General features: G+C 34.3%; 1 protein-coding gene across 1 annotated transcript; it reads left to right on the forward strand.

Annotated features, from left to right (window-relative positions):
- The first annotated feature begins 7666 nt into the window (after positions 1-7666).
- On the forward strand, positions 7667-10549 carry LOC131875458 (pentatricopeptide repeat-containing protein At2g13600-like). Its single transcript, XM_059219788.1, has 2 exons — positions 7667-8253; positions 9956-10549. The coding sequence occupies exon 1, from the start codon at positions 7674-7676 to the stop codon at positions 8244-8246; it is 573 nt and encodes a 190-aa protein (XP_059075771.1). The 5' UTR covers positions 7667-7673; the 3' UTR covers positions 8247-8253; positions 9956-10549.
- The last annotated feature ends 891 nt before the right edge of the window (positions 10550-11440 follow it).

Genomic DNA, 11440 nt, shown 5'->3' on the forward strand with positions numbered 1-11440 from the left:
TGGTCCTAATAGGTGCTAAGGGGTTCACATGTGTCATAAGGGGCCTTGTGTGGTTCTAAAGGGTCACCCATGTATTAGAACACGTGTGATCCCTTAGGAGCACATAAGACCCCTTGCAACACCATTCGGTCTTATGTGGTCCTAATAGGTGCTAAGGGGTGAAAATGTGTTGTAAGGGGCCTTGTGTGGTCCTAAGGGGTGCACATGTGTCGTAAGGGGCCTTGTGTGGTCCTAAGGGGTCACCCATGTGTTAGAACACATGTGTGACCCTTTAGGACCACTTAAGACCCCTTTCGACACCATTTGGTCTTATGTGGTCCTAATAGGTGCTAAGGGGTGCACATGTGTCGTAAGGGGCCTTGTGTGGTCCTAAGGGGTCACCCATGTGTTAGAACACATGCATGACCCCTTAGGACCACATAAGACCCCTTGTGACACCATTTGGTTGTATGTGGTCCTAATAGGTGCTAAGGGGTGCACATGTGTCATAAGGGGCCTTATGCGGTCCTAAGGGGTCACCCATGTGTCAGAACACATGCGTGACCCCTTAGGACCACATAATACCCCTTGCGACACCATTTGGTCTCATGTGGTCCTAATAGGTCCTATGGGGTGCACATGTGTCGTAAGGGGCCTTGTGTGGTCCTAAGGGGTCACCCATGTGTCAGAACACAAGCGTGAGCCTTTAGGACCACATAATACCCCTTGTGACACCATTTTGTCTTATGTGGTCCTAAGGGGTGCATATGTGTTGTAAGGGGCCTTGTGTGGTCCTAAGGGGTCATATAAAATAATTATATACACCTTAGGATGTATACATACACATACATACATACATACACCTCAGGACATGCTATCAGGGGTCGTGTGTGGTCCTAAGGGGTCACGCACTTCACACGTGTGTGACCCCTCAGGACCACACATGACCCCTGATAGCATGTCCTGAGGTGTATGTATGTTATAAGGCATATATAATTATTTTATGTGTATTTATGTATGTATGTGTATGTATTTATGTATGTGTACATGTACATGTATGCATGTATGTATGTATGTATGTAGACCTATGCATGTATGTTTATGTATGTATGTGTATGTATTTTTATGTATTTGTATGTCCTAAGGTGTACATATAATTATTTTATATGTATGTATATGTATGTAGGTAGGAATGTATGTTTGTGTATCTTTGTATGTAGGTTTGTATGCACGTGTATGTATCTATGTAGGTATGCATGTATGTATGTTTGTTTGTATGTATGTGTATGTATGTATGTACGTGTATGTTTGTATATGTATTTGTATGTATGTGTGTATTTATGTACATGTATGTATTTATTTTCTAATATTAATATATATATATATATATATATATATTAAAAACTAAAAAAAAACTAATTTGCTATCAAAAAATTAATTTTCTATTAAAAACTATTTAAAAAAAAAAACAATATAAATTAATACGATAAAATAAATACATTTAAAAACAAGAGCTGTGAGGCAGCATGAGTCCCTGCTTAGTGCCAAAAATAGGCAAAATTGATTTGTACAAATGCAGATGTTTGTGTAAAACATGGGGGAGGATGTTATTTTATTTTATAATATTATACAAGAATATTAAATATTGATATTAAAAACAATAATAACATTAATTGAAAAATAAATTCAATATTAACAAAAAAAAAATTATATAAATTGAACATAAATACAATTAAATTTAAAAAATTAATACTATATAATTCAAGTAAAAAGTTCAAAATAAATTAAACTATATTAAAATTGATACAATTTACATTTTAACTTTTACATTAAAAAATACAAATAAAATCATAATAAAAAAGCTAAAAATACAAAAAAGGAAAAAAAGACATTACAAAGATTTAAAAAAAGTAAAAATTTCTTTATGTAATTTTTTATTATGATATCATACATAATATCAAATATTATTAAAAAATAATAATTTATAATCTTTTTTTGTTTAATATAATAATTAAATTTTTCATAGACATAAGCTTAATAAAACTATGATATCATATAAATAAAACTAAGAATATAACAAATTAAAAAACAAAATGTCTAAAATATCCTACAATGACCAATAAAAACGTCTAAATTTTTATTTTGTTTAAAAATAATGAAAATTTTCATATGGTGAAATATTTATCTCTAGTAATGTGGTTTGAAACGTTCAATTGCAATAGCTCCACCCAATTTCCAAAGTTCTCCTGTATTTCACCGTCTAAATGATTGTTGACCAGGTCTAAATTGTATGCCCCCAATTTCTGCCGAATTTTTTGATATTACAGGGCTTTGGAAATAGCAGGAGGAATGTTACGTGTAGCAGGTTGAGGATGAAGTATACAATTTAAAGATTATGTTGATCTGGCGACGATTTAATTGCATACAGAGTTTTGACGGTGGAAGTAAAAAAAAAACATTTTGTTGGCCAATGTAGAAAAATACAAAGCATCATGGAGGAAGATGGGGGTCTTAATTCTCAGCACCGAGGCAAAGGAAGAGGAGTTGGGCAACAGGGGCAGGCAACATGATGGTGGGATCGCGGAGCGACTTAATTAGATTTCAAATTTTAAATTTTTTAACATTAGAGAATCATCGAAATTTTTACCTACTCAAATTTGATTGGTCATCTATTTCTATTTTAAAGAAAAAATAAAAACCTAGAAAAAAATACATCAGCCAATTAAAAAAATGTAAAAAATAGAAAGAAAAATATATTAATAACGCTTATAGATAGGCGGGACTAATAATACACATAATAATTAGATTTATTTTTTTAATATAAATACTTGTATTTATTTTTTCATTTAATTTAATTTAAACAATCTAAAAAGCTGTACGTAGGAAGGGGAAATAATTCCTCTAGTTTGTCTTTGTGCAATACGGTACACAGAAATCCTTCTTGCGGATAAGCTTTCCAGCCTGGCAGCACGATCATTAAAGATAGAATACAATTAATTATATTATTGTATTATCCCAAAATATATCCATTCACGGGTCCCACGAACTCATTTTACCTTTTCGGCATCTACTAAAATAATATTAAAATAATCTTCCTTAGTCGGAAAGTCTTACCTACTATTTGTCACCCGCCGCATGATTTAACTCCATGTGAATTAGATTTCAAATTTTAAATTTTTTAACATTAGAAAATCTTACTTAGTCAAATTTGATTGGTCATCTATTTCTATTTTAAAGAAAAAAACAAAAACCCCAGGAAAAAATACATCAGCCAATTAGAAAAATGTAAAAATAGAAAGAAAAATATATTAATAAATAAATTAAGATAAACTATAAAATAAACATTAGTATAAATGTCTGTCACGGATTTCAAAGCAAATTAATAGGCAGAGATGAAAACATTAGTCTCCGCCTATAGATAGGCGGGACTAATAAAAAAAAAAAAAAAAGGTACTTACCACTAAAACCCTTCCGACCGGATCTCTGGGAATTTTTGCGCCCTTCTGCTCAACTCCAAGCCGCTCAATGCAAAATGAGGGGCTTGGGTGGATTTCATCTCTTATATAGGGAAAGGGGGTTTCGGCCGGAATGTTTCCAACTAGAAACACCTAGCCACATGAGCGCTACGTGGCTGCCAAATCGGTCCAGTCGAAAGACCCTTCCAGCCGAAATAGGCATTGTTAGCCTAAAGCGCGACACAGATCCGTATGATCATCCATAAAAGGATGGGATATTATTAAATGTATTCCCTTCATCAAGCTATAGGCTATAGATTGATTTGCTGATGATGACAATGTTGCTGACAATGAGAAAAATGTGAGGATAGTGATTGTTACTGATGAAAACAATACAAAGATTGGGAATGATATGATTATGGTTGGATTTATTTAAGATTAAACACAACATTTAGCAAGATAAAAAACTAAACCTATAGATGTTTTTTGATGGCTGCAATAGATTGAGTGAGATGTATTTAAATTTGGATTGCTTCGATGAAGTTCTTTAGGGACAATTATTCAAATTTGGATTATACTTGTATAAATGTTTTTTGTGGTTATTCTCTCAAGGATGAAGCCAACAACAAGGGAAAATCCAATCTTGGCGGCAAGGCTAAATGTGGATTGGATGAAACGATTGAGAGATTGGGTTTTGGGATTGGATGTATGGGAGATAGATTGATGGAGGGAGGTTAAGAGGGAACATCCAAGGACTATATCAAAATGGGAGAACATTTCTTATCCAAGATAAAGGGTTAAATAGTGTAATGTTGGTGATTGTGAGACAATAGATGGTGTGCGACCAAAGGTGTAGATGTCGAGAGTTTTATAAAGCATATTTTAAGTTTATGCTCCTAGTCCTTGTCAATATCAAGATGGCCAAGGAAGATAGATTAGGTGTTACTAAATGAATATGGTGGATGGGGAATAATGGGATGACTTTATTAGAGGGATAAGTATGGTGTGATAGATGAGATAACTTGCTCCTAATTGTACAATTTCAACAATATACATAGATTATAATTTATTTGTGTATGATGCCCAAGAATAGGTTTCCATCATGGTACATGCCTAAGATGCCACAAGAAGTGGTTTTTAGTATTGGATGAATTATTTCTCTTTATGATGTTTTTGGATTTTTTGGTATTTTACTTGTTTGCAATGTCAGGTATCAAGTGTATGGTTATTTTATGTCTTTGATATAGATGCATCTATCATGATATCCCAACAATACGTTACTTGTGGATTTTATTTACTAAAATTATTGCACTAATATGCAATTTGCACCATAGTTGGTTGGCCTTGACAAAAAATAAATATCTCCACAAAGTGCCATAATAGCTTTTGTGGTAAAGTGTTGATGAGAGGATGTGGTGGATTCTAAGTTTTAGGTTGGATTTAGGAGAAGGATGTGTGGTTTTGTCTTGCATTTTTGAGAATTGGAATTTGGATTGTCAATAGGTATGAGTGGATTTAGGAGTGGTGATTTAAAATTAAAACTGGAGTATTTGGGAAGATGCAAATTTAGATTGGGCACTAATCAACCACCATGTAGCATAATTGGTAATGATACCTTTCCAAGATTCTATATGGCTCTACTATTATTCTCCCTAGTTCTTAGACCTATAATGCATTCCAATTCAACATACGATCATTTTTGTACATATTTGTCATTTACTTTTAGGATGATTAAATTTATCTTTGACATGCATATTTCTTAGTAGTTCGCATGCAGTCAAAGTGGGGGAAATATTTAAGGGTAAAAAGTGCGCACAATAGCACTTTCTGCTATTTATTTTGGATTCACTCAGACCCCTTTTGTCTTCAATGCAATAACTATTGTCCAAGTGGCATACTCATCCTACACCTTATTAGATCACAGGTCCTTAATGCCTATTGGTCTAAAGGTAACCTTCATCTTAGATGTTTCTTTCCTTGGGTTAAAATTGTAGTTATGGCTCTGACTTGGCTCAAAATCATATGCATGAGATTGACCCAAATTTAAATATGGGCTCAAGTTGACTTACTCCCAATTAGCCATTGTTGTTGGTCCATGGAATATTCAAATCTTGGCATATGGTGTTTGTAGAAAAGGACAAACTCTAATTCATTTTAAACATCCATCTATAACATCACATAACACCACCACCTAAACACTAGAGCATTTGAGAACATTAAATCACCATTTGCAATCATAAGGATGATGAAAGCATTTGTGTTTTTACTTGATGTGTCTTTTAACTTGTTTGAGTTTTTTTAGATTGATGTAATATTTTGTCCAAGGCAATAAGTAGGAATTAAATTGCCTTCCACTCCTAGCACAACAAACTCTAACAATTCTTCTAATCACTATCATTTCTAGACAATAAATACAAACACAATCCTAAAGACTAGAAATGTAAGGATCGAGGTGCTTTCAAAAATTTAAAATTATTAAAAAAGGGTTAAAATTAAAGATGTAAAAATTGTTTAGCAAGTACATAGTTGAGTCTAAATAGAATGCAAGTTATAGTGCAACTAAACTTCATCACATCACATCCAAAATGAGATACCTAATCTTTCTTTATTAATTTGATCACATATTTGTATAACATTTCAAAACTCGACTTTATTATCTAGCATAATCTAATTACTGGAATGTGAAAAATTTATGCCCACCATTACTAATACTTGTTCACATAAATAAAACTTCTGAAGTCCATTCCATTGGAACAGAGTTCTAGTCATGGTTAAGAATCCTACAAACCAATTTATAAAGGTACTTAGGGGAAAGGACCCAGTAGTTGTGCACCCTAACTTCGCGCTTCTCAAAATCTTATGTGGAAATTTCAAATCACTCTGATTTTTTTACAGCAGCTTACTTGACAAGTCCCTTGCTTATAACTAAGGTTTCAGTGCCACATCATCAAATATGATGCCACATCATCATGCTTTTTGCCAAGGTGTCCAAAACAGCCCAAAAAAAAGGTGAGACCAATAGGTGTGCAAAAGGGGCCCAATACTTGTGCAGCTGATGTGGCATCACATGATTGGTTACTTTTCACAATAAATGGTATATTTCATTCAATTATTGGTACTTATCATACAACTATTGGTGCAATGTTATACAAAGATTGGACATTAAATCAGCAAGTATTGGGGTATTAAATCAACAACTTCTATCACAAGAATTGGAACGCACTCAACTACTGGATCCTTTCCCCTAGTTAACATTGAGCCAATTACTATCAAAGAAGCAAAAGTTGCACAAAATTCCTATGTGTGAATTGTGAATTGCATTTATTGCCATAGTTTTGGAAGAAATCCCCAAAACAGTATTGAGGTATTTATGCACAAAACAACCTAACTCTCGATGAAGACTTCAAAAGGAGTGCTGGATTTTCTGCCTCTCTCTGAAGAACCGATCTAAAAGCAACACAAATTGCCAACCTATTATATATGATAAGTAGAATTTTTTCGCTGCAGGGAGAGCATACTTCAATCCGCCACACAGATGGTGCTAGAATTTAAGGGATTTAGCGAAATTTAAAATGTTCTATGCATAACGCTCAACACTGGATTAGAGCGGAAATATACGTGGAGGAAATGGAGGATTCAAATGGAAAAACCATCGCCTCTATATATATACGCAACTGTTGCAAGACTGCATCAGTTCAAAATCTTTATCAAAAGGTAAGATAATTCATGCCCCCATGATCAGAACTGGAATTCGAGATCACAATTTTTTAAATAACGGGTTAATCGACATGTAGTCGAAATGTAGAATTATGATTACCTTAACTTTGCGTTTTTCAGAATTTTATGTGAAAATTTCAAATCACTTCCAGCTTATTTGACAAGTCCAAAACAACTGAAAGAAAGGTGAATAGAGGTGCAGAAAGTACCCAATACTATGACCATTATCTATCAGTTACCAAACTTTATCATTACCCTGTTTTTAAATAATTAAAAATTAAAATATAATGAATTGGTTTTTTTAATTAATTATTAAATATAATTAATAGTAAAATTTGGGTGTTCAGCAATTACAACTTTAAACTAACAATTATTGGTGTAATGTTGTACAAAAATTGGACATTAAATCAACAAGTATGAAATACCGAATCAATAATTTTTATCAGAACAATTGAATCGCATTCAACTACTAGATCTTCTCCTCTAATGTTTGACAAAATGAATTTTCCATACATTCCTTCAATGGGTACGTTGAGGGTTCATGCCAACTGTTTGACAAAATGCTGGAAAGAGACGGGATTTCATGGAATGCAATTATTGGACGGTATACTCAACATGGAAAGAGACGGGATTTCATGGAACGCAATTATTGGACGGTATACTCAACATGGTTATGAAAAGGAGGCGCTTACGCTCTTTGGGAAAATGCGAAGTGAAAGCGTGAAGCTGAGCAAGTTCACCTTTGGTAGCATCCTTCAGGCCTGTGCTAGCTTACAAGTTGTTGAACACGGCAGGCAGATTCATTCCCATGCCATCAAATTTGGATTTCAGGGCGAATTCTTTACGGCTAGTTCTGTTGTTGACATGTACTCTAAATGCAAGAGAACAGGAGATGCACGCCAAATGTTTGAAAAAATGCCCGAACGAAATTTAGTTTCGTGGAATGCAATGATTCCAGGATACTCCCAGAATGGTTGCAGTGGCGAAACTGTAAAGTTGTTTAGAGAAATGTATTGTGAAGAGACGAGACCTGCTGGTTCTATCTTTGCCTGTGTACTCAGTGCATGTGCTCGGTCTAAGTGCACTAGAACTTGAGAAGCAGGTACGCAGTTACATTTGCAAATTTGGACTGCATAATAAAGTGTTTGTGAGTAGTGCCCTTGTTTAAAATGTGGGAGTTAAGAACCTGCACGCCAGGTGTTTGACAAAATGACTATGCGAAGTATGGTATCGTGGAGTTCAATGATCTTAGGTTATACCCAAAATGGGCGTGCAAAAGATTCAATTCAAGTCTTTGAAAAAATGCTTAGGACGGGCACAAAACCAGACCAGTTAACATTTATCGGTGTATTAACTGCATGTAGTCATGCAGGCCTTGTTGACGAAGGCCGCTATTAATTTAATTCTATGTCTAAAGATCACAATATTGCACTAGATTTGGAGCACTATGCTTGTATGGTTGATCCTTTTGGCCGAGCTGGCTATCTGGATGAGGCAGAAGTCTATCAATATCATGCCATTTGAACCTGATGCAGCTATATGGGGGGCATTGCTGGGTGCCTGCAGGATTCAGAGGAATGCGAAAAAAATGTGAATGGGCAGCAAATCACCTTTTTGAGTTGGAACCAAGGAATGCAGGACCTTGAAAAAAATTAAACATCAGTTAAAATCTTGATCTAAATTTTATTTTTAAAGCTCTTATTTTAGTTCTTATAAATTAAAGTTCTTTTCAAGCAAGTGGAAGAAATTACCAATATACTATTTTATTTCATGCAATGAACTGCAGCTCAAACTACAGTTAATCACATGCATGTGGGGAAATTAACATGGGAACATTCTCCCCCTTAATTTCAACCACTAATCGATTTAACATAAAGAACAATTTTATCTTCATCCGACTTTAATGAGCTCAACTCCTACCACGATCCATCATGCTGCGATCTCTGTTTAGAAGTGCTAGCTTTCTTGATTTTTAACTCCATCAAGTCTTTTCTAAGACTTGGATCTGACTTCCTCACACGATTGCATATCGGTGGCTTAAAATAATTTCTCCAGCTTTCACAAAACTTGGGATCTTCTCTCCTTTCATAGTGGGCTTCTCTATTTTATTTTGACAAAAGAACACTGCGACCTCTTCAAAGACCATAATTGGGATTCCTCACAAATTGAGGGCTTCACCATGCATAGGAGATTTCAAACTTTACTGCGCTGGCTTGATTTTCTCAGACATGAGATTATTTAAAACCTCGTTTCTTTCTATTATTGGATTACGAATCCCTTTGACTTTGATCTCCTGCTATGAAGATTGGGTTCACTTTTTCACCTTCATTTGATGCATTGGCTTCATTCTTCAATGCCTATGGTTGTCTTCAAACTGCACACTTAGACTAGTAGCAGCAGACTTCCATTACAAGAACCTTCAATATAAAATCATTCTTGTCTGATTGTGATCTTCCTGCGACTTCAAACGTGGCAGTGAAGCTTCGTCTTGAAAATTAAAGACTAGTTGGACCTCCTTGGATCCTTCTGCAGCTTCAGTAATTTAACCTAGATAATTTCTGGGACCTAGTCCTGATATCAAATGAAGAAAAATAAAAAATTAAACATGCAGTTAAAATCTTGATGTAAATTTTATTTTTAGAACTCTTATTTTAACTCTTACAAACCTAAGTTCTTTTTTTCATGGAAGGAGAAAAAATTACCAATATATTATTTTTATCTCATTCAATGAAAGTTAATCACATGCATGTGAGGATATTAACATGCCAGCAGACCTTATATACTTCTCTCTCCTACGTATGCAGAAACTGAAAGTTGGGACAATGTTGCAAAAATGAGAAAATTGATGAAGGAGAGAGGAGTAAAAAAGGAACCAGGATGGAGTTGGACTGAGGTCCAAAATAGAGTTCATTCATTTATGGCAGATGATCTATCACATCCACAGTTAAATGAGATATATCAGACATTGGAGATACTGATTGGTCAGATGGAGGTTCTAGGATATGTGTCTCTCAAAAACACTGTGCTGAAAGGTGATGACAATGAGCATGAATGGAAACATATCTAACACAGTGAGAAGCTAGCCTTTGCTTTTACGCTTAAAAATACACCTCCCGTGACACCTATTCGAATTGTGAAGAATCTTAGAGTATGTGATGACTGCCATATTGTTACAAAGTTCATTTCCCAAACTGTGGGACGCGAAATTGTATTAAGGGATGTCAATCGATTTCATCATTTTAAAAACGGAAATGTGTTCTTGTGGGGATCACTGGTAGTGGTGTCAAAGAATAATATGCAGTAAAGTGACTCCGATAAAGCAAAACATTAGTAAAACATGAATCACAGTAGATGCTTGGTGAAGAGTTCTCATTCTATATGACATTTTCTTTCAATTATCAAACATAGACATCAACTGTGTATATTTTGATGAGCTAATTTTTCCTGTAAATGAAAATGGTACAGATTGAAATACTATGGACTTTTCCTTGTTTATGCTTTACTAGGCATGTATTTTCAGAGTGATATTTTCTTTTTACTTCTTGAGCGGTTGACATAGTGTAACCAGAATAATCTTCAATTTTCTTACGGGATGTTATTTTGCAACTACTTTCTTTCACAATTACTTCGTATTGCATGCAAATGTAAGTGAAATACATATAAAATATAGCCCAAATCAACCCAAATGGTGCAAAATAGATTGGATGTGGGTGTTCATAAATTCATTCAAGATAATAAGATATTCAAATGGGATGAGATGTCCTTTTAATAGATTTTTCAATAGGAGAACCAAGGGTTAGGATTAAGAGGTTTAATGAATGGCTTAGGATGATTGAGGATTACAATTAGACTTGAGAGATGTAGTCGCATGACAAGTGTCACATGATAGATGAGATATAGAGTTTGGGATAAGATTAAGGCAACATCCTTAAGGGAATGGTTAGGATTAAGAGATTTAAGTTAAGCTGGATGGATAGGATATAAAATTTGTTTGACTTTTGGAAAGTTATGTGGGTTCTATTAACATATCGCTTTGGTTGAGGCGGGGACTTGAACCTAGGTTGCACCACAATCAATGCAACCGTTTCATCATTACACTAACAGGGGATCCCCTAATTTAAACTATATTATTATATATTATTGAAATTAACTAATTATATTTAATAGAGATTATAAATTTAATAAAAGTAAAACATATAATAATCTAAAATGAATGAAAAAAAATTCTTTTATTAATTGTAAAAACTAGGAAGAGGATGCAATTGCAATGAAATGTTGAATTAAAACAA

The sequence above is a fragment of the Cryptomeria japonica genome, chromosome 4 (assembly GCF_030272615.1).
Source record: "Cryptomeria japonica chromosome 4, Sugi_1.0, whole genome shotgun sequence".
NCBI lineage: Eukaryota > Viridiplantae > Streptophyta > Pinopsida > Cupressales > Cupressaceae > Cryptomeria > Cryptomeria japonica.

What these genes read in the sequence shown, in the direction of transcription:
- LOC131875458 (XM_059219788.1), top strand. Translation starts at nt 7,674, where the DNA reads ATGGGTACGTTGAGGGTTCATGCCAACTGTTTGACAAAATGCTGGAAA.